At 36.8% G+C, this 23492-nt stretch overlaps 1 protein-coding gene across 1 annotated transcript in view; it reads right to left on the bottom strand.

Moving 5' to 3' along the window:
* LOC150076732 (uncharacterized) overlaps nt 1-23492 on the bottom strand; it is a 114624-nt gene that overhangs the window by 18405 nt on the left and 72727 nt on the right. Inside the window, exon 3 of the mRNA XM_090385618.1 lies at nt 3246-3405. Within this exon, the coding sequence (XP_090241744.1) occupies nt 3246-3405 (160 nt within the window). The remainder of the gene's footprint in view (nt 1-3245; nt 3406-23492) is intronic.

Raw genomic sequence — 23492 nt, 5'->3', positions numbered from 1 at the left:
GATCCCACACAGGACTCTAGCTACAAAATGTTGAATGAGTAATTGATTTAGGTATATGTTTCAGATTTGATTTTACTGATTGCTTCAGGACTTGTCTACAGTTGTGCATGCTTTCAAGCTCCTGGGTATAATTAAATAATACTCATAAAATGCATTTTTTTCTATAACTATTTCATTTTGTTATATTCTATAAATATCTGAAAATACAGTTGAACTTGGTTATAACGAGCATCAAGGGATGGAAAAAATCTCCTCGTCATAACCATTACTCACTATATCAGTGATAAGTTAAATCTACCTCCTATTTTTTTAAATTCTCGATAACTTGATAAAAAGAGATTGAAAAAAACAAAAGAAATATCAGAGAGTAAAAAATAATATTAGTATATATCTACAAATTATTTGTATTAATATGCTTCTATAAAACTACAATCTTTTTTTTTCCCTCGCCTTTTCCCCATTTTATATATGAGGTCAGCGTTTTTAGTGTTTTGGCATGAAATTTTTACGGCTGGATGCCCTTCCTGATGCCAACCCTTACCCTTTATCCGGGTTGGGGATATGCGGTGGTCATTCCCTGACCTTCCGCACCCTCCTTATTTGGTGGTCACGGACCCTGGTCTACTCAAGAAGCGTGTGCTACGCACTGCTCCTGCCCACCTGGCTACGGAGGCGCCGTATAAACTACAATACACTTAACGTTAAACACAATTTATTTGTCTGTAATTTTAAAACCATACACTTAATACTAAACACTGTTTATTTCTCTGTAATTAAAAACAATAATAATTAATAATAAACTGGATTTCCTGTTTCCTGTGTTGTAGATGTCTTCATCATTGAAATCTTTTCTGATTTCTGAAAAAAACACAGTCAATGCATTCATTTGCCATTATTGGATCTGCAGATCGAGATTCTCCACTAATTTTTGCATAAATGGCACTATGTCGGTTTTTAAATTGATTGATCCAGCCAACCATTGTTACATACAAAATCATCACTTCCAAATTGTTTAGCAATTTTCCACTTGAGCCTTCAAGATCAGACCGTCTATTGAAAATCCAGCACTCCTTTATGTAGTGAACCATTGAAGCAATGCTTCACTGATGTTTGTAATCTCTCACTTTCTGAATTTATTTTTTCAGTTATGTTATTCAACAATGTCTATTATTCCACAATGTCGATACTGTTTAAGAGGACAAAGAAAAAACTTTTTCACACTTCAACATTTTTTGCACCACATTCTATCTAACTCACAAATAAATTTACCTTTTTGCGAATCGTGAGACGTTTTCTTTTGTTAGTATACAAGTTTCCGAAGGAAGGGTTCATTTCTAAGTGATTTTACTTTAAAATGACAGTAAAGTGATCTGCATACAAACAATTATCGTTTCCAAAATTCTTAGAAGTCCCAAAATAAATTTATGGTTCAGTGAATACAAGACAATCTGTAAATACGACCATAGAAATTACAAGCGGAATGCCAATGCACTATTGTATAGCCCCCATCCCAAAAGGACAAGGTTAAGTCATAAACCAACCCCTAATCCCATGCGGGTGGTCATAAAAGCTGTTGCCCCTTTCATTTTTGTCTATTTCAAGAATTGGGTTTTTTTGATTACCCGAGCAATTAAGAATGTTTGCATTGTTACCAAAATTTGTACGGTATATCCGTGTAGTACGCTCGTTATAACAGTCAGCGATTGTACGGGAATATGTGTAAGTTAAAATTATTATGGCTTTTTGCTCATTACAGCTGTGATCTAGTTATAACCAAGTTCGATTGTATTTAATAAAAAGTTAAAAGTTCATCATAAATTTGCTAAATAGACATTCTTTTTTCACCTGCTTAGTACACCATCATTCTGACTGCCTGTACTTTTGTAAGCACTTTAGCTGAATACCTTAGTTGTCCACAGATTTCTGTTCACATATAAAATACTTCATTTTAAGCTCGATTCCCCTTATTTGCTTTCTGTTATTACCTGTCCCAAAAGTTACTGTACATCTTCATGCCATTTCAGTTTCTTAAACAACTAATTTTCTTTTCAATAATCTATCCATTTCAGGTAGCCTATCAGCTACCTGTGCATTTTTCTGCATTTCTTTTATTTGTTAAACTGATTTATAACTTTACTCACATTTCTGATAAATTTCTTGTTAATAATGAGATTTTATTATCCCTAATCTACTGTTAATAAAAATATACCAACAACTTAAACAGACTAACAAAAATTAGTGCCACTTGACTAATTTAACAAGACAGACAAATTAATGCATGTAAAAAAAAAAAAAAAAAATAATACTAATTAATGCAAGTGGCCCTTCATTATCTAAAGAACAAAAAAAACAATAATGCTTGGAGATGAAATTAAATATTATTAAGTGTTAAAAATTGGAAAGGTCATATACTATTCCTCTTGGACACGTTTTTTTCAACTGTAGCAAGGGTTAAAAATTTACAGAAATTTAAATGCACATGTATGCTTATTATTTAATGTGTATGTGCATTAGTTATTAAAATTCCAATAATATATTTTTAATTGCAGTCTACCTTGAATAAATTCCAAGATTTCAGCATTAAGCGTATGGAAAAATATGTTCTCTGTTATGCTGAATCATGAGTGTAAGGGAAATACTGGTATACAGATTTTATTTATTTATTTTTTTTACTACTTCAGTAAACAAGCTTATCTTTTCTGTCACTTCTCTGCGTTAGGAATACACTCAGTTAATGAAAACAATGCAGAAACAGCATAAAGACCCCATGCAATTTGAATTGCTTGCTCATTCACTCATTAAAAAAAAAAATAACACCAACAAAAGATATTACTAAATTGCCTAATGAACAGAGTTGTAATATTTTGAAAGTATAGCCATCTGCATTATGACATCATACAGTATATGAAACATATCTCCTATAAATTAGTAAACTTACTCTTAGCATTTCAATGGTTTAATTATTTCTAGAGATTAAAAAAGAAATACAGATTTAACAAGAAAATAATATTAATAATAATAATTTATTATTATTATTATAAAAGAAAGGAACCTTTGGATACTATTTCCTAACTGGATATGTATTTCTTAACAACCTGAGTTGTCCACAGCTACAGACAACTCAGATAGGAAGAAATTAAAACAACAAAACTCCACCTTCTTTAAAAATTTACCACATAAACATCAACTTTATGCCAAAAATGTGATGAAAGAAACTAGAACACTATTTATCAGGTTTAACTTACCAGATGCTGAAGGTGGACCTACACCCTTCAAGTTTGTGAGGGCATTTATCGCATTAGACAGTTTGGGTAGTCTTCGAAAGGCCTTTTTACTAGTCCGTACCACTGATAGTTCAGTATTAATTTTTACTAAATCTATCAGGTTTGCTCTAAACCTTCCTCTCTGGGAAAGAAAAAATAAATTAATTACTACTTAAAAAAAAAAACACTTTGAAGAACTTCATTGTCTAATAGAGACCTAACCCATTTTTTTATTATATAAGTATACATACCTACAGAAGTACTGTATTAGTATTAATCCTTTAACAGGTGTGCTTGGTATATTTTATAAATACAAAACAGAAAACTTAGATTAAATATCAGTCAAAATTATGTCGGTGTGAATTTTGGTATTCTCCAGTGTGGTACTTCACTTCTTAGCTGTACAATTAATTATTTTTTAATTAGAGAAGCACAGACAAAAAATTCTTCATGGTTCTGGTTATATGTATTGTATAGTGTGCTATATCCATGTCAATATGCACCAGAAGTGAGGTAGTTGAGAAATATATATACATATTTTTTGGATAACAAGATTTCTGTCATTAAATGTATGTTCTCAATAACCAACAAATCTATCAGAATCTATCAGAAATATATCAGAATAAAGAATAAAATTATAAAGTACACCATTTTCAACAATAAAGTACACTGTTATTTAACCCTTTATCACATAAAACTGGACATAGAACAAAACACACTGACTCTTGGATATATATATTTATTTAATCACTAGAGGTTTAGCCGAGTGATCAGGATGAGGGTGTATATAAGTACTGTACATGTGCTGTACAAGCCAAAACACACTGACTCTTGGATATATATATTTCTTTTTTATGTAATCAAGGGGCTCACATCTGCTGAGTATGGGCTTGGCACACCCAGGATCCTGAGCTGGATATCATAATTCTTCTCTTTCTTGGTGATTCCCTTCTACTTCTCTCTCTCTCTCTCTTGATAATTCAGAAATTTTTTTTTTGCCTGGTGCAGCATAACACTCAGGCTTCCTTGCACCATATGGCTAATAATAATAATAATAATAATAATGACTGTTGTGAACTCCTCTGATCATGTGGTCATTCTAGAGTATAAAAAGAAAAATCTATTTTTTGTTTTTTTTAATATAGAAAAAAGTCACCTAATTTCATTTAGCAATCTCCAGTCTAGATACCTGCAAAATTTACGTGAGCTTTCTACTTCAATTAGGTTAGATAGTTAATAATTTCAATTTGTCCGAACAGTTAAAACCCCTTTGGCTAAAAGAAAATTTGTGAAAAGAAAATGAAGTGATCGTCGGCTGTACAATCGATGGCGGTGTTTTCTTCCAATGCTTGAGCGTTATATTAAACAACATCGTTGTTACGATGAAACAAACAAACAGCATTTGGTTCTTGTTCCACGACAGTCTCGTGTTCTAAATCGACTTTCGATTAACTTCTTTTCTTCAATTTTAGTTAATATGCCGGAGAATACAACTTGAACCAGTGGAAAGAAACTGAAAGACTGCCACAAAATTGCACCACCTACGGAATTCTTATGAAGCTTGAATATTTGCCCTGCATTCACTGGCGGCAACTGATGCAAATCCCAGCAAAATATGATATCTAAACCACCAAAACCCTCGATTGAATTCTCCGGTGATCTCTTGCAGTCTGGCATTGATCATACACAAAATGTCAGCTCCGACCGATCATCGATGAATACCGCTTGAACATTTTGAAACGCGTTACAATAGAGGTGCAAGGTTTCTCAAGTAAGACCACCATGTATTCGCGTCATACCAACTTTGAATGTCGAATGAACTGTAGTACTGTTGATCGCTACGGCCGTCTTCCTGTCGACGTGCAGGCAAAGAATGCATTGTTAAGCGAGTTGTGCACCTGACTTCAGTGATTGTAAGTTTCCATCATAATTTTCAAGGTAAATGTCTTGCCAGAGCCTGCTGGACCAGTAAAGAATATTTGAAGCAGTGTTGTGTTAGCTCGATCTGTTATTCAACGTATAACTTCAAGAATCAACTCGCATTGTTCTCTATTTGTCATTCAAACCAACTTGCAGTAATCATTGCTGGTCATGACAGTATCTCGCTGACGAATAGCGAGTTTGCCGAAATCATTTCGATATCATCGTTGTTCTCTTGAAGTCTGTTACTAACATCCTCTGTGATTCAACTTTGAACATATTCCTCGCATTTTGCTCGAGCATCCTCTTTATCGACCATTTCGATGCAAAGTTTTCTACAATACTCTAATGTTTTGTCAATATCGATGTCTGACTCATACCTTTTGCGGTAATTCGCCTGGCCATTACCTTGTATAATGAGGTCATTATCCCGTTATACAAAGCGATGGTCAGGCCACACCTAGAGTACTGTGTACAGGTCTGGAGGCCTCATTTTAGGAAGGATATAGAGTTGTTAGAATGAGTACAAAGAAGGGCAACAAGATTGGTGAAGGGAACAACGGGGTGCTCTTACCAAGAAAGGCTTAAGGTCTGCAAACTGCACCGCCTGGAAAGAAGGCACTTGCGAGGTGATCTAATTGAGGTATATAAGGCCTTGAATGGGTTGAGCAAGCTGAATGCTGATGGGATTCTTCCTCTTGTTCAGATTAAGAACCTGAGGGGGGGGGGCACAGTTTCAAATTGAGGAAAGACAGTTGTAGAATAGATGTGCAGAAATTTGCCTTTAGCCAGCAGGTAGTTGATTGGTGGAACAGACTTCTATATTTTGTTGTGGAAATAGATAGCCTAAATAAATTTAGGGTTGAGCTGGACAGATGAGAGGGTTTTTTTATTTTTATTTTTGGCTCATGGTGCATAAGTTTGCTTTCTTGCATCGTATGCCTCTACTAATGCTAATTCATAAAGTACTCTTCATTTTCATTGTATATCTGAAGAAACTTGTTTGAATCTAAGATATCAACCATTTCATTTTTGAAAGGCCAGTAAAGTAAAACCATCTCACGTTTATACTCTGCCAATTCAAACATTTCATAGTGACGATACCTTATGACTCACATTTGTTTCTAGGTTTACATTATCCCTTCACAACATTGTATTTTGCTGCAAAATCAGCCAAGAAAAGCAGACCGAGCTCTCCATCTTTTGTTCTTTTCTCATATTTCTGTATAATATTTTCATTCTTTATGTCAGTAGAATCATCGAGATTTTCTTCAGCCAGTCGCTTCTTGCTCTTCTTACTTTTCTGACACTCATGAGGCCAAGTAGTTGGAATGTACACAACTTCTCTACTAGCCTCAGAAATTGGCTGGTGAAGCAAATACCAAGCTGCTTCTTGCAAGCTCATTTCAATGCTATTCAATATTTTAATGCTAATGCATTTTAACAAGTCGGTGTAGTCTTGATCTGGATACTCTTCTTGCAATTTGATCAACTCTCAATGCAAATGGCTTATGCCTCTGTTGGTTTTGTTAACATATTCTATTGTATGATGCGCATGAATGTTCCTTGAGTATGAACTATAAATCCACGTTAAAATTTAATATACAAGCTATCCAAGGATTGAAGGTATTCGTCCAAAGTTGCGTCATATTTCTTTTCATTAGAATGGCAGGTCTCGTCAATCCCGATCGAATAACATCCAAGTAAGTTTTCATATCCAACTTGTGCTCTTCTAGAAACTGCTTGAGTGCATCGTAATGTTTCTCTTCAAGATCTTTCTTATATTGTTGAAAACACCATTTGAAACTTCAACGTCGATTGTCTTGTGTGTTCATTGGTATTAAAACTCGAGTTTGACCCACAGGCCAATATGGAATATTGAATCTGCATCAATCATCATTCTTCTTGAAACAAGTGAATGTATGCTTGTGCACTTGATTTGAGTAAGACGTTGGAAGATCCGAAGTGTCGATGCAACACAATTCATCTATTATTTCTACAGTCTTTGGCATATCTTCCGAAACCAATTCTTTAGGATCATTTTGTAGCCAAAGCAAAATGTGAGCATATGGACTGCCAAGATGCTGGAACTCTATACACTTAAATAAATTGATTACTTTGAATTTCCCAAAAGGATGGTACCTTTTCGATTGCAGTATATGCATAATAACGTCACTAGCTTATTGAAGTATATTACACATGTGATTGGATCCTCGTTCACTAGCTTCATATGCTGCAATGCTGCCAATTCTTTCACTGGATCGTCAACTTCTATATCTTTGCTACTGTTTAGTCTGTGAAGTTTGTTTGTTATTTGGTTTTTAGGAGCATTAGCAACTAAGGCTATATTGCTCCGGGGATATGTGGTGGTCATTCCCTGACCTTTCCGCATCCTCTGTATTTGGTGGGCACGGGCTCGAACCCTGGTCTAATCAAGAAGCGTGTGCTACGCACTGCTGCTCCTGCCCACCTGGCTACGGAGGTGCCCGTCTGTGAAGTTGTTGTTGTTATTTGGTTTTTAGGAGCATTAGCAACTAAGGCCATATTGCTCCGGGAATATCCGGTGGTCATTTCCTGACCTTTCCGCATCCTCCGTATTTGGTGGTCACGGACTCGAACGTCTGTGAAGTGTTTTCAAGAAAAGTGACCAGTGAACCTCCATCGCATTCAACGTGAGAACCATGATCGGTTTACCAAGTTGTCTGATCATAGCGAAGACATCTTTCTTGCGTTGAAACAAGTAGTGTACAGAATTTGTGTGTACTGAACGAGTTGTTCAACTCTCGAAAACTAAAAACCCAATTTGAATTCTAGTTATATACCCTTGTAGAGCTCTCAAAGGGCAACAATTTTGTTGCTTACTGTTTTTGTCTAACATTTATAGTTTTCAAGATATTGCAAAAATAAACTTGAAAATGCTCAAATTTTTCAACTCTCTCAACTTTGCATCGCTGTTACTCGGGAGGCGCCTCCATACCCAACCCAGGTGAGAAGGAGCAGCAGTGCACGGCACATGCTTCTTGATTAGACCGGGGTTCGAGCCCATCGCCACCAAATATGGAGGATGCGGAAAAGTCAGGGAATGACCACCGCATATCTCGGAGCAATATGGCCTTAGTTGCTAATGCTCCTAAAAACCAAATAACAACAACAGCTATTACTCGGGAACCATAAGAGCTACATCAAAACTATTTATAGATGTAAAAACTACGTTTCCTAACAGAATAATTTTGTTGCTTACTGTTTATGTCTATCTATTATAGTTTAGATGTTACTGAGAGTGAATTTAGCCAAGGTGCAATGGCAAATGACCAAAATGTGAGCTTTTTAGTTTTTTCGAAAAAAATGATAATTAAATATCAAAATTTCTAATTTTTTCTTGCATATTCGTTGACAACATTATATACCCGACAAAATTAGTATAAATTGTTTATACTACTGTCTATTAGTTTCGGTTATATAACAGCATTTAGACGTTTCACTTTTCATGATAGCCTGAGCGCTGTAGGGTACCCCCAGCATAGACGATATTCACGTCAAAAAAGTTCTCCATTATTCAGTTGATTCACCTCTTTCAAAGCCTTAAATACCTTAATCAAGTCCATAACACAGATGTCTAGTCTTATCTCAAGACTTTGCAATCTTTAAAACAGGTTTCTTTCAGAATATATCTTTATGCAAATAACTAGCCTAGTTGCTATACTTTTTTTGCAGCAGATCCACATTCATTCTACAACATGGGGGGGGGGGGGGCTTACAAACCTGTACACAGTACTCAAAATGGATTTAAACAATGCATCATATATAATGGAGCAATTAACTTTTACTACATTCTGGCAACCTGCTGCACTACTTAAAGAACTTAACAGTGAACGGTGCAATTATTCCTATGTATTTTTAATTATCAAATACAGTAACTACATAAATTTGTTGTTTCCTAAGTAATAAGATAATCAGAATTACTCAAATATCCAAATATAGAACTTTACATTTAGCAGCACTATATTTCTACCACCATTTTTAAAACCACATGAATAATTTTTAACTTTGTGTTCTTAAGGCATCATACCTTGGTTTCTACCGTTTATCATCCTGCTAACCTTTAAATCATCAGCAAACGTTGACATCACAGGACTACTGCAGGAAAAAGGAACACTAACTACTATGAAAATAATAACAGCAAGCCCTTGTAACTGACACCTGTTTACCATTCCCCCTCTCCTTTTCCACTTTAAAACATACTGTTTAATGCCCTTTTCAGTGTGCCATGGGCACTAGTCAATATGCTTGCAACTAGTACAGTACAGTATCTACCTGTTGGTTTTGTTTCCTGAGCGGTCAGGAAACAAAAACAACAGGTTATGTTTCTTTCAAACTGTGTTTGCACCAGTAAAATTAATTAAATGGCATAAATTAATGAAATATGAATAAGAAAAGAGGGTTGTTTTTTCTATGAAAACTAAGATGGATGCTCTGGAAAGGCTTGATAAAGGTGAGTCACTAAAACAAATGTTGTTGAACTGGGTGGAATGACAACTGTAATAGATTTTAAAAAAAAATAAGAGAAAACTAGAAAGATTTCCGATTCACTGACCAACTACCAGTCCTGAGCAAGTTGGACAAGAGGGCTTCTGCTGTAATGATAAAGTAGCATTATACTTGGTAAGGAGCAATTCTCCTCCCCAAGTATCAAGAATTAGATATCAAGTTGCAGAATAGATGTGCAGAAATTTGCCTTTAGCCAGCAAGTGGTTGATTGCTGGAACAAACTTCCATCTGTTGTTGTGGAAGTTGAGCACTTAAATAAATTCAAGGAAGAACTGGACAAATTTTTGGAGCGAATGGATAGGTGAATGTTTTTTTTGTTTGGCTGATGCTGTATAAACTTGCTTTCTTGTAATATAAAACTATAAATACATATAAAAACTAATGTATTTCCCCATGTATAAGACGCACCTTAATTTTGGGGCCCGAAATTTGAAAAAAAAAAAAAAAAAAATGTATTACATAAAAAAGTTATTGAACTCAAGTTTTATTCACCATAAAATTCATGCAACTCATCACTGTCAAAACTCCCATCCATTAGCTTGTCCTAATCTGTGTCTGATGACGAATCACTGTCTTCATATACTGCCTCGTCCTCAGTTACATCTATGGCATTTGAAATGCCACACTTCTTAAATGACTTGACAACGATCTCAATCTTGATATTATCCCAGGATCTTTTCACCCAGGTACAAACTTCTCCTATAGTTGGTTTCTTCACTCTTCCTGCTGGTGTCAAATTGTCTCCATTCGTTTCTCATGGCAGCTTTGAAGGATTTGTTAATGCTGACATCAAGTGGTTGGAGCTGGGATGTCAAGCCTCCAGGTATAACGGCAAGTTTTGTTTTTTTGCTCTGCAGCAATCTTTGTATTTTTTGTTATGTGTGCCCTGAACTGATCAAGCACCAATAGGGCAGGTTTGCATAAGAGCCCACCTGGTCTCTTGCTCCAAACTTTCTCAAACCAGATCTTCATCCAATCCTGATCCATCCAACCCTTGTCCTGAATGTGGACAATCACTCCTCGAGGAATGTCTTCTTTTGGCATTGTTTTGCATTTGAAAATCAGCATAGGAGGCAGCTTGGTTCCGTCGGCACAACAAGCTAGAACAACTGTATAATGGCTCTTTTCATGTCCACTTGTCTTCACAGTTACAGTTTTCACCCCCTTCTTATCAACAGTTCTATTACTTGGGACATCAAATTGAAGGGGGACTTTGTCCCTATTTGCAAAATATCCCAACTCAAACTGATGTGTTTTCCGACATTGAATGACAAAACGATGAAATTCAAGGACCTTCTGCTCATAGCTTTCAGGCATCTTTTGGGCAAGTCTGGTGCGTGTACGCATGCTTAGTCCATTCCGTTTCATGAACCTGAAGCACCAATTGTGTCCTCCTTTGAAATCAGTAACTTCTTTTTCATCAGCAATTCTTCTTGCCTCATGCTGAACCATCTTTGTGGACACAGGAATTCCAATTGCCCTTTGCTCCTCAATCCATATCTTCAATTCCCTCTCTAAATCAGGCCATTTTGCCGACTTGCCTCTAATGGCCCTCTTCTGCCGTGGCATTTTCAGTAGGGTTTCTTCTTCCCGTAGCCAGTCTCGGATTGTTTTCTCAGTTGGAGGAGGACCAAACTTACGTTCAGCAGCACGATTTACATTCACTTTTGCAAACTGGATCACTTTTAACTTGAATTCAGCACTGTACGAAAATCTTTTCTGAGCCATTTCTGGGCAGAAGGTGGCAAAACGTAACCTAATATGCCGGTAACAAGTGTGAAACAATGAGCGCAAAGACAACAAGCGCGAAAAAGTGGGAAATGCAAGTAAAAAAATCTACAACCACTGTATAAGACGCAACCAGTTTTTAGACCCCAAATTTTTTGAAAAAAGGTGCGTCTTATACATGGGGAAATACGGTAATATAAAATAATAAAAATAATGATTTAGGTTATTATTTTTATAATTTTACAAAATAAACAAAATGCTTCCAAAATAAATGAAACACTTCCACAGCAAATGAAATTAAAAATAACAACAGGAGGGGAACACCATCACTTGTGAACTGCAAAAGGAATGTATTTCAGCCATTAACTGTTATTCCAAGCTGCAGGTCAGTGGGTATCCTATACGATTTGAATGTAAAATGAAAAATAACAAACAAACTAAACCTAATAACATAATACATGCTGTGGCTACTGCTCTCAATAATTAAAAAAAAAAAAATCAAATAAAACAAACAAAATGCAAATATGAATGTCAACCCAGGCAAATGATAGGCCTAAAGCAAATGCAAAATTAATTCTGAACTATATCATAAATAATAAAATCAATTGTGATAAAGTTAAGAAACACCAAATAATAGAATAACTTAAAACACAATAAAGAAAACAAGAGGTGGTCATTGCCATTCAAACAAAACAGTACAGATTGGGACAGAAGAAACAGGTCAAAGAAGGGAAGGGGACAAAAGAAACTGCAATGGACCATGTTGTACCTGTCTTTACGATAAAGACAAATGTGGTTATGTTGCTAGGACTATCAGAGAGAGAGAGAGAGAGAGAGAAATAGAACACTAATGCAGCAACTTAAGGCCACAATTAGGATTATACGTGGCAAGGAGTAATTCTGCAACCTGATACAGATGTAACACAGTCTGTTGTATTTTCTTTAAGTTCATTTGCATTCAATAAAAATGAGAAGGAAACAAAGTAGCACTGCAAGGGGTGAGTACTACTTATAATTTTATTTTATTTTGAATATTAGGGTTCTTGGTACTCTGGCGCTTTAACTAATTGTAGCATTACTTTTCTGTAGCAGTTTCATAGTAATTAGTATTCCTTTATTCTACAATAGTCCTGGAGACAACCAATAAAGTCTTTGCAATAAAGTTATTTTTTACATTATATTTATTAAACCCTTCTCAGTGCATTAAAAATATCGAAATCAGTAAATCCCATCATTAAATAATTAAAGCACTAAACATTGCTAGTCCCTCAACTGTGACTCCAGTCCACTTAGAATAGCTATTACTATATAAAATAATAATGCTCCAATTGTGTATGTATGTAGACCAATGCTAGGAGTTTAGTAAATAAATTTGACGAATTTGAGGTGTGGTCAAAACATCAAAGGCAGATATTGTTGGGATATCAGACGTGTATTCCTTGTATCTGTGGTGTCACACAGATACAAGGAATGCAGAATTGGAATTTGGAGAGCACAATGTGTAACAGAAAGGATAGACAGGATAGGGAGGAAGGAGGGGTTATGGTGTTAGTTAAGAAACACAAAATCTAAGGAAGTGCATCCAGTTGACACGGGTGGACAGTGCAATATTGAGACAGTTTGGTGTGACATAAGCACTGGGGAAGCAAAATTGAAAGTAAGAGTGTGTTATAAGCCTAATGACTATGACGAGAATAATGAACAACTGTACAGAGAAATAGAGTGGGCCAGTAAATCAGATCATCTTATAATGGTGGATTTTAACTTCCCAGATATTGACTGGAACTTGTGCATTGGTCACTCATGAATAATCATGAACTTGCTGCTATAGGCTGGGGTCATTCTCTAAAAGCTGTCTGGCACATACGATGGCCTGTTGGACTGGAATGGAGGTAAACAGCAAAGGATGAGCAAAGGGAGACAACATCAAAGGACGCCATTATCTCATCATTAGGAACTCCTCGCTGTTGGAGACAGTGTTTTTTTTTTTTTTTTTTTAGGAGCATTAGCAACTAAGGCCATATTGCTCCAGGGGCATGCGGTGGTCATTCCCTGACCTTTCCGCATCCTCCGTATTTGGTGGTGACGGGCTCGAACCTCGGTCTAATCAAGAAGCATGTGCTACTCACTGCTGCACCTTCCCACCTGGCTATAGAGGCGCCAGGAGACAGTGTGGACAGTATTTCCCACTAGGGGCGTAAGAAGACAGGCAACATGTTTTGACAGCTCGTAGGTTGGCGAATTGCAACAGGAGACAATGGCTAGGAGAGGGATGCCTGGTTTTTATTCGTGTTGAACTTCAGAAGTCCTTAATCTCACTAGCCCAGAACAAGCAACATTTGTGCTTTGCGCACAGATGCAAATTGCATCGCTTCATTCCTAAAGGCTTCCGTTATAAAGCTCCCTTCAACCATGCTCCTATGAAACATGTATGCTTCAACTTCGGTGTCCAAACCTTGAAAGTGTGGATTGGTTACCTCCACCTCAAACTATTTTGAGCCGGCTTCAACAAATCCAGACTTGTGCTAAGAGGTTTGATCTCCCCATCAGCATTCTCAAACCTAATTCACATTCTTTGCTGCCAGGCCAAATGTATGTCTGACGCTTACAATGTAAGCAACGTAAGTTCCTTAACCTAATCAGAGAGACTCACTCTTCAAGAATGCATACACATCCTACTGACAACGCTAATTTTGTCCCAATCTTAGCAACAAACAATTGACCTCCAATAAGACTGATCTTCTCGTCTCCGGTATGAAGTTCGCCGTTCTGCCGCCGAGACCGCCAGTCAAGCGTATGTGTTCTTGAAGAGTGAGTCTCTCTCTCTCTTTAATTAGGTTAAGGAACTGATGTTCCTGGCGAGTAGTAAGTGTTGGACATACGGTTGGCCTGGCAGCAAAGAACGTGAATTAGGTTTGAGAATGTTGATGGGGAGATCAAACCTTTTAACTCCTGCACGAGTCTGGATTTGTTGAAGCCAGCTGGAAATAGTTCAAGGTGGAGGTAACCAATCCACACTTTCAAGGTTTGGAGACCGAAGTTGAAGCAGACACGTTTCATATGAGCATGGTTGAAGGGAGCTTTATAATGGAATGGGGCGATGCGATTTGCGTCTGTGCGTGAAGTGCAAATGTTGCTTGTTCTGGGCTAGTGAGATGAAGTACTTCTGAAGTTCAACATGAATGAAAGCCAGGTGTCCCTCTCCAACCCATTGTCTCATGTTGCAATTCGCCAACCTACAAGCTGTCAAAACATGTTGCCCATCTCTTAACGCCCCTAGTGGGAAATACTGTCCACACTGTCGCCAACAGTGAGGAGTTCTTTTGCCTCATCAAACATCTGACGAGATCATGGTGTCCTTTGATGTTGTCTCCATATTTACCTCCATTCCAGTCCAACAGGCCATCGTATGTGCCAGACGGCTTTTAGAAAATGACCCAAACCTATCAGATAGAACATCACTATCTACAAAAGTGATGTTCTATCTGCCTGCCACCCTTAACCTGTGTTTGTCAGGCAGTGTCGTCACATTTGGCGATTCTCTCTACAAACAGATACATGGTACAGCTATGGGCACCCCTGTCATTGCCAACATCACGATGGAGGAGTTAGAGGAATGCATATTCCTGAACCGGCCGGTACCAATCACCATGTGGATGATATTTTCACCATCATTGCCCAAGGTTCAGATATGCCGCTGTTAGAGTACCTCAACTCCCTATCCCCCTTCATCCAGTTCACTTTGGAATTGGAAATGAACGGGATATTTCCTTTCCTAGATGTTTTGGTGAGACAAGTGGGCTCTTGTCTGGAAACCTCAGTATACCGGAAACCAATGTGCTGCAGGCAATTCACGAACTACAGGTCAACTCATGCCCCTTGTCATCTAAACAGCACGTGCTCTACTTTCTCGAGCTTGGAGCTATTCCAGCTCAGAGGAAGCCAGGTGCACTGAGGTTTTTAGAGTAAAAGCTGACCTCACCAATTGTGGATACTCTGCCCGTGTGTTAGACAGGTGCTTAGTACAAGCACAAGAGCTTGCAACTCATCGGAAGCCCTCGTCCCCCTCGGGACAGTGACAGTATACCTACTGCTTATATTCCGTATTACCCGGGAGCCTCAGACCCGATTTCTAAGATCCAGTGCGAGTACCACATGAAACGCATACAACTTCCTGGTAGGAGTTTACGATCTCTGCTCTCAAGGGTAAACATGCCCATCGCCCCCCTCTTACACGGTGGCATTGTATATCGCATTACTTGCCATGATCGTGGCAGCTGCTATGTAATGGTAGAAGGCTACACCCAATTTTGGAGTCAGTAGTTTTGAAACATGACAAACGCTGGCAGCAATCCCATATGTGTGTTGTGCACCAACAACAATTGCCTGATCTGGCCTAGTGAATGTCTGAACACTCTCGCATTCATGTACTCACTCTCCCAGTCATTTGATCACGCACAGCATATTTAGTATAATTTATTCCATTCCTAACATTTTATGTTATGTTTGCATTTCTGTATGTACCTTTCTTGCTGAGGAAGGGATTGATTACCCCGAAAGCTACTTGTCGTATTAAAACTTATTAAATTTATTTTAGTTACTGCTTTCACTGGCTCTGCCATATTCTCTTCTCTTCTTCTAAACTATGGATACCAATGCCACAGGCCCATTCTCTTTAAACTCTAGAAGGAAGAGGATGAATCTAATTGGTTCCCTTGATATCGATGATTCAACCGTTGATGATCCTGCTCAGGTAGCTGACAAACTGACTGAGTATTTTGCATCTACATTCACACATGAGGAGTTAATCAAGCAGGGGTAATGCCAGAGGTTTATTGAACTCTGACAGTGAGTTAAATGATTGTGTAATAACTAAGAGAAAAGTGGAGCAGAAATTGTTGAAGTTAAATATAAGAAAGGCACCCAGGATGGATGGGATCTATCCAGTTATATTAAAGGAGGCAGCAAAGGAAGTAAGCAAACCGTTAGCCATAATTATGAGAGCTTCCTTGGACTAGAGATGTGCAAATGTGATCCCAATTCACAAAGGAGGATCAAAGGGCAACACAAGTAATTACCTATAGTTCAGACACAGCATGGGTTTGTTAAGGGGAAGTCTTGTCTGACCAATTTGATTGGATACTATGACGTGGTCACAAAGGAACTGGATGTAAAAAAAAATTTTGATATCATATACTTGGATCTTAGGAAAGCTTTTGATACTGTTGCACATGGAAGACTGCTGTACAAATTGGAGCACTATGCCATTAATGGCAAGTTGCTGAAGTCCCAATCAACCATCCCTTTATCCATAATACTATGGATAAAGGGATGGTTGATTGGGAGAAGACAGAGAGCGATAATCAATGGACACTGCTCTTCGTAGACTAATGTTATTAGTGGAGTTCCCCAGGGTTCAGCGTTGGAGGTGATTATCCCCTTGTATAAGGCAATGGCATGCCACACCTTGAGTACTGCATACAGGTCTGGAAACCCCATTTTAGGAAGCAAGGTAGTAGAGTTGCTGGAATGAGTACAGAGAAGGGCAACAAATTTTGTGAATGGAACAAAGGGTTGCTTTTATGAAGAAAGGCATAAGTTCTGAAAATTACAGTTTTTGGAGACTAGGCACCTGCGAGGTGATCTGATTGAGGTGAATGAATGGTTTGAGCAAACTCAATCCTGATAGGATTCTTCCTCTAGCCCAGATTTATCGCCTGAGGGGACATAAATTCAAATTGAGGAAATACAGTTGTAGAATAGATGTGTGGAAAAATGCCTTTAGCCAGTGGGTGGTTGATTGCTGGAACAAACTTCCATCTGCCGTTGACAGCTTAATTAAATTCAAGGCTAGACAAACATTTGGAGCGAATGGATGGGTGAAATGGGAAGGGTTGGAGGGTTTTTTTTTGGCCCCCATGATGCATAAGCATGCTTTCTTGCATCATATGCCTCTACTAATACTAATTCATATAAAAGCATTCCACAGGCTTGTACCAAAAGGATTAATAAAATCTAAACATCATATTTAAAAATTATTCATTGCAATCAGTTTTTTTGTGAGAACCTCATAATAGCATATATTATGTGTGATTTTCGTCTGCAATACATCCTTAATCATGAATTCAATAATTTTCCCTGGCATGGAACCTAAACTTACAGGTCTCTAATTATTAATTACCTCAATATTTGTAAATTGAAGGGATATTTGTACATTTCCAATCTGTTTGAAGTTACTAAGGCACATTATTTACATTTTACTACTGCTCTTGGCACTGAATTCAGGAATGCATACATAAAAAACAAGTAAAAAGAAAAAAAAAAACAAGCAAAGGTGCAACAGTCTTTCCAGCTGTTTCCTTTAATATCACCGGAAAAATCCCATCAGCTAATTGTAGTACTGTCAATCTAATACTGGGCTGCAGTCTCTCTTAAAATACACTTTTTGTTGTTAAATTTGGCTTTCTTCCCACTCAACCTCAGCAAAATTAGCACTGTAAACTGAGAAGATTCCATTAAGACATCTTTATGATGGAACAACGGGACACCAAAGCAAGTGGATTCAATTATGCATGCAGATTACTGTCTTTTGCAAGTTGGCTTATCAAGGAAGTCAAAAGTGGCATCATAAAAAAACAAGCATTTTAATTGACTCTTTCATATTTTCATACTTCCATGTAACCTTATTTTCATGCTTCTATAGTTTCAAAATAATTAATTTCTCAAAACTGGGTGAAAGAAAAGTTTCTGTACAAATTTTTTTTAAATCAGCTTCTCCAATCCATTTTCAATGATCATGCATTTTTCAGTACCTATTATCTACACCAATAGCACTGTCAAGTCTAAAACATTCACATGAATACCGATGGCAAAAAAAAAAAAAAACATCATCAGCTTTCTGCTTAAGGTCATCAATGACGTTACTGAAGCTATTCTTCCTTCACATTTTTCTACTCCTCTTGATTTGCTTTGAGAAACTCATTCCATCATCTGTTCTGGCATGTCTTACTTCCTGATAGCTCTCACAAGTTGGCCAGCAGTCCTGCAATGAATGAACATTGTAACATCAGCAAGGACAAAGCTGCTCGTTCATCTAAAATCTGAAAGCATTCTACTAACAGACCATTTTGCAAATTTCTCTAAATTACCTTCATGTTTTATTTTTAAAATGCTTAAAACATTATTTTTGAAACATCTAATTTTATGCTTAGAAATTGTTGCCAATAAAACCTACTGCCAAGTGCAAGTGGATGAAGAAAACCTTGACTGCGAATAAATGTGGTTCATTTCACTGATGGTAATTTACACAATCACAGGTCTGCAACATAAAATTAAAGCACAGTACTTTGTAATTATTTGGCATCCTTTTATGCTTTATTATGTATAAAACCTGCTGCAGTAACAGGTTATATTGCTCACAACTAGCAAATATGCATGACTTTCAAAAATGAAAAAACTGTTGTTGTTGTAGGGGTTTGATGGCACATAAGCTGCTTTGGCGATAATGAGCCAATGAAAGAACTGTGATGGAAACTCTTTAATAGGGACCTGAGGGTCATATCCCACAAAGAACAAAAGTTAAAAACTACCCATCCTCTTATGCTGTTAGTTAAAATTTTACAGTATTGTAACAGCTCTGATCAAAAGTGAGAAATGAAAAACTCAAAGACGAAAGGTATTTAAACCTATCGTACTTAGTAGCACGCATGGCTGAAAACCCAGAAGATTCAAGTCTAATATCAACATAACATTAGACGTGAATTTTTGTTGATTGTAATTTTCAGGAAATACGTGTGAAGGGAGGTTGCTCCAGAAAATTGAAGGAATAAATGAGGAAAAAGAAAAGTTGGTTCTGTGAGTGTGAAGTTGGACAGTAAAAGGATGCTGACTGGTTGTGGAACATTTGGAATGGTTTGGCAGATAGAGGGAGAGTTATGGAAGCCAATTCAGAAGACAGTGCCCATGGAATTATCTATAGAAAAGGCATGCAGTAGAAACAGAACTTCCATAAGATAGAAGCTTATTTAGAAGACCTTTTATGCAAACACAATCAAAAGCCTTTGAAATGTTGCAACTGCTTGAGTTTCACAAACCTTTTTTCACTAAATTTTTCCATAGGTGAGTGAGTCAATATATCACTGGTGGATAAACACTGATGGAAATCATACTGGAGATCACTGTTCAGATAGAAGGTTTCTAGATAGTTTAGGAGATGGCAGTTAATAGATTTCTCCATTACTTTAGAAAGAGTAGAAATAAGAGCAATGGGAAAATAATAGAATGGGTGGGATTTGTCACCCTTTTTTTAGGAACTGGTCAGATATCAGCAAATTTCAAAGAGCAGAAGGATAAATACCAGTGGATAAGAAGGCATAAAAAGATGACACAACAGGAGTAAGCTCAGGAGCACAGGTTTTGAGAACAAGTGGAGACTACCATGACCTGGAGCTTTCTTGGCGACAAGAATGCTCAAAATTCTTCGGACATCTTTTTGATGTAAGACCACAGGAGGCAATGAGTGGAGTGTACTGGAAATGTTATGAGATAGTTTACAGAGAACGTCAAATACGGGAGTTAGAAGAAAAGTAGGATGCAAGTAGGTCAGCTTTATCTTTGGCTGAAGAAGCAACAGACCCATCAGGTTTTAACAGAGGTGGGAGTATAGATAGGCAAAGGTTATGGCCAATGGCTTTGGCAAGAGACCAGAATGCTCAACTATCATTTGGGCAAGAAGCAAATTTTCTACCCTTAGCCTGTTCAAAATCTAGTTTGGACTGATTAATAACTGCTTTATAATTGTTACAAACTTTGGTAGGCAGAAAATGAACCTGAGGATTGGGATGCAAGCCAATTGCAATGTGCATCATCCTTATCCTGTTCAAGATAATAGAAGCTTATTTAGAAGACCTTTATGCAAACACAATCAAAAGCCTTTGAAATGTTGTAATTGCTTGAGTTTCACAAACTTTTTTTTCACTAAATTTTTCCATAGGTGGGTGAGCCAGATTAACACTGATGGAAATAATACTGGAGATCACTGTTCAGATGGAACATTTCTAGATAGTTTATCAGTTGGCAGTTATTGTACATTTATTAGGAAATCAAGATTTGGATAAGGGATGAGATTTTAAGGTAGAGTGTGGAATAAAGGAATCATCCCTACAAGAATAATTTCACCAACATGATCTGAGCAAACATTGACATCAGAAGATTTAAAACAGTAATCCAACCAAGGAAAAGAGGAAAAGAACAGAAATATCACAGGTCATCCCATTTTGCATTCTTGTAATGCCAAATAATGAGGCTGAGAATGGCCATGAGGGAAATGCTCCACTGGAGAAGAGACCTCACCAAATTTTTATTTGAAGTGTCCAGAGTCTAGGAAAATTTACCGCCAGCAATTAACCGCTGCGTCAGTTTATCGCTACCGTCTAGAAGCAATGAGATGTGTTTAGTCAAATCATAAAAAGTTATTTTTTATTTAAGTTTCCGCCTTAAGCTATGATTAGCATATTTTTTGGATTTCTATGAACTATGAGGGAATAGTACGGAAATAAAAAAAAACACATGTATGGAAATATGTAATTTAATAGGTAGATTACGTATTTTAATACGTAATCTGGAAGTTACGTAACTTCCATTAAAAATGGAAATTATGCTAGGTATACATTTCCTAGAAATACAACCATTGCAGGTGCTTAATTTAATTGCCTATTATTTTCCAAAATTGGAATTAGGTAGGTACCTACTTAATTCCTTTAACTTAAGTAGCGTGTTTTAGGGGAGTGGGGGTAGGGAATGCCGATTAGGGAGGTACTTATATATTTATAATCTCTTCAATCACAACATTTTCTTATTTTGTGTTTATTTTTCATCCTTTTGAGTTTGTGAACGCATCATATCGGTGGAATTTTTGAAATCAGAAAAAGGAAAACCGAAATTGTGCTTTAGTGGACATTTGTTTTATAAAGACAGGCAAAATGAAACAAAAATTCATTGGAAGTGTCAAAATTACCAAAAAACCAAATGTGCCGCTCGAGTTACTACAGTAGATAACACCATCGTTAAAACATGGAAGGAGCACAATCATTGTGGAGACGCAGCAGGAGTTGAGGCAGCACAACTTCTTGATACCATTCGAACTTATGCAGAAACAACAAATAATACGCCTCAGAGTATTATTTCAAATATTTCGAGAATCTGTAGCCAAGCAGCAGCCCCTAAGCTTCCAAGTGCAGATACAATGAAACGAACAATCCGAAATATAAGAAATCGAAATTTTGATGGCCCAGTTCTTCCAATGCATCGTAGAGACATAGTTTTTACAGAAGAATATAAAACATCATGCAATGGAGAATTGTTTCTACAATTTGATTCTGGACCCAAGGACAATCGTATGTTAATTTTCAGTACGAAAATAAATTTGCAGTTGTTAACACGAAGTGAACACTGGTATGCCGATGGGACTTTCAAAACTGTTCCCTTACTTTTTTATCAGCTATATATGATACATGGATTCAAGGACAAAATATCGCTTCCATTAGTTTATGCATTATTGCCTAACAAGTCTGAGGAAACGTATGTATCTCTACTACAGCAACTGAAAGTACTGGAACCGGCTATGTCCCCGCAATCAATAACTATAGATTTTGAGACGGCGATGATGGCCAGAACAGTTTTTCCTGATGCTTCGCAACGGGGTTGTTTTTTCCACTTTTCACAATGTATTTTTCGTTCCATTCAGAATACTGGATTAAAACAACGTTATGAAACTGATGCTAATTTTGCTTTAAATATGCGAATTTTGGCAACAATTGCAAAATTGTGATGGTCATTTTTTAATATTTGTGTGAAAATGGTGTTTTTCCTCCAGAATCGCAAGAAGTTGTTGATTATTTTGAAGATACATGGATTGGACGCCCAACCAGACGACATCTTCGTCGACCACCAAAATATTCCCATGAAATGTGGAACGTAAACCAGCTTGTTCTTGAAGGGTAGTATAGAAGATCTGAGGAACAAGTCGCTGCTTATCATCCCAACATTTGGAAATTTATCGATTACATTAAAAAAGAACAAAGTATTAACGAAATGCGCATTGAACAATATTTAAGTGGAAGTGATCCGGGAAACAACAAAAAAAGAAGTATCGCAATTGTGATGAGCGAATTAAAAGGCTTGTTAGTGCATACGATGAACAGGGTGATATTGTTGATTATCTAAGAGGTATAGCGCATAATATTTCTTATTAATAATTTACATACTGTGTTGTAAATATTACAATTTCTTAGTAATTAATTATCCCAATGTGACTGATTCTGAAGATTGCATAAACATTCATTTTGAATTTTTGCAGTGTACTATGACATACCTAATGTTATAATTAGTTTATTTTAAAATTAATCAATTGTTATATTGTTCAAATAATGGATTTTTTACTATTTTTGTGATACATGTAACTATTAAAATACATAATCTACCTATTAAATTACATATTTCCATACATGTGTTTTTTTTTTATTTCCGTACTATTCCCTCATAGTTCATAGAATTACAAAAAATATGCTAATCATAGCTTAAGGCAGAAAATTAAATAAAAAATAACTTTTTATGATTTGACTAAACATCTCATTGCTTCTAGACGGTAAAATGTGATAAACTGACACGGCGGTAAATTGTTTATGCGATAAACTGACGTGACAGTAAATTGCTGGCAATCAATTGCTGATGGTAAATTTTCCGGACCCTGAAGTGCCCAGAAGACCACTAACCTTGACTGTGCATCACTTGGAAGTGTTGTTTGTAAGAAAAAGATCACAAGTGTTTGCTGTGTAGTTAGGCTTGTCAGGTATTCTGGTAGGTAAATTTGGAATTTTAAATGCTACAATACCAAAAACTTATGTATAAAATAAACAGGGTATGATCTATTAATGGTGCATAATTAAACAAACAAAAAAAAAAACTCTTACATCACATAAAAATTGTTGTGGAATGTAAAGTTGAAATCTAGGTGTCTTCTCTTCCATTGGATAA

The sequence above is a fragment of the Mastigoproctus giganteus genome, chromosome 12 (genome assembly GCF_048544385.1).
Source record: "Mastigoproctus giganteus isolate SK-2022 chromosome 12, ASM4854438v1, whole genome shotgun sequence".
Taxonomy (NCBI): Eukaryota; Metazoa; Arthropoda; class Arachnida; order Uropygi; family Thelyphonidae; genus Mastigoproctus; species Mastigoproctus giganteus.
This window is presented reverse-complemented; position numbering and strand designations above follow the sequence as displayed.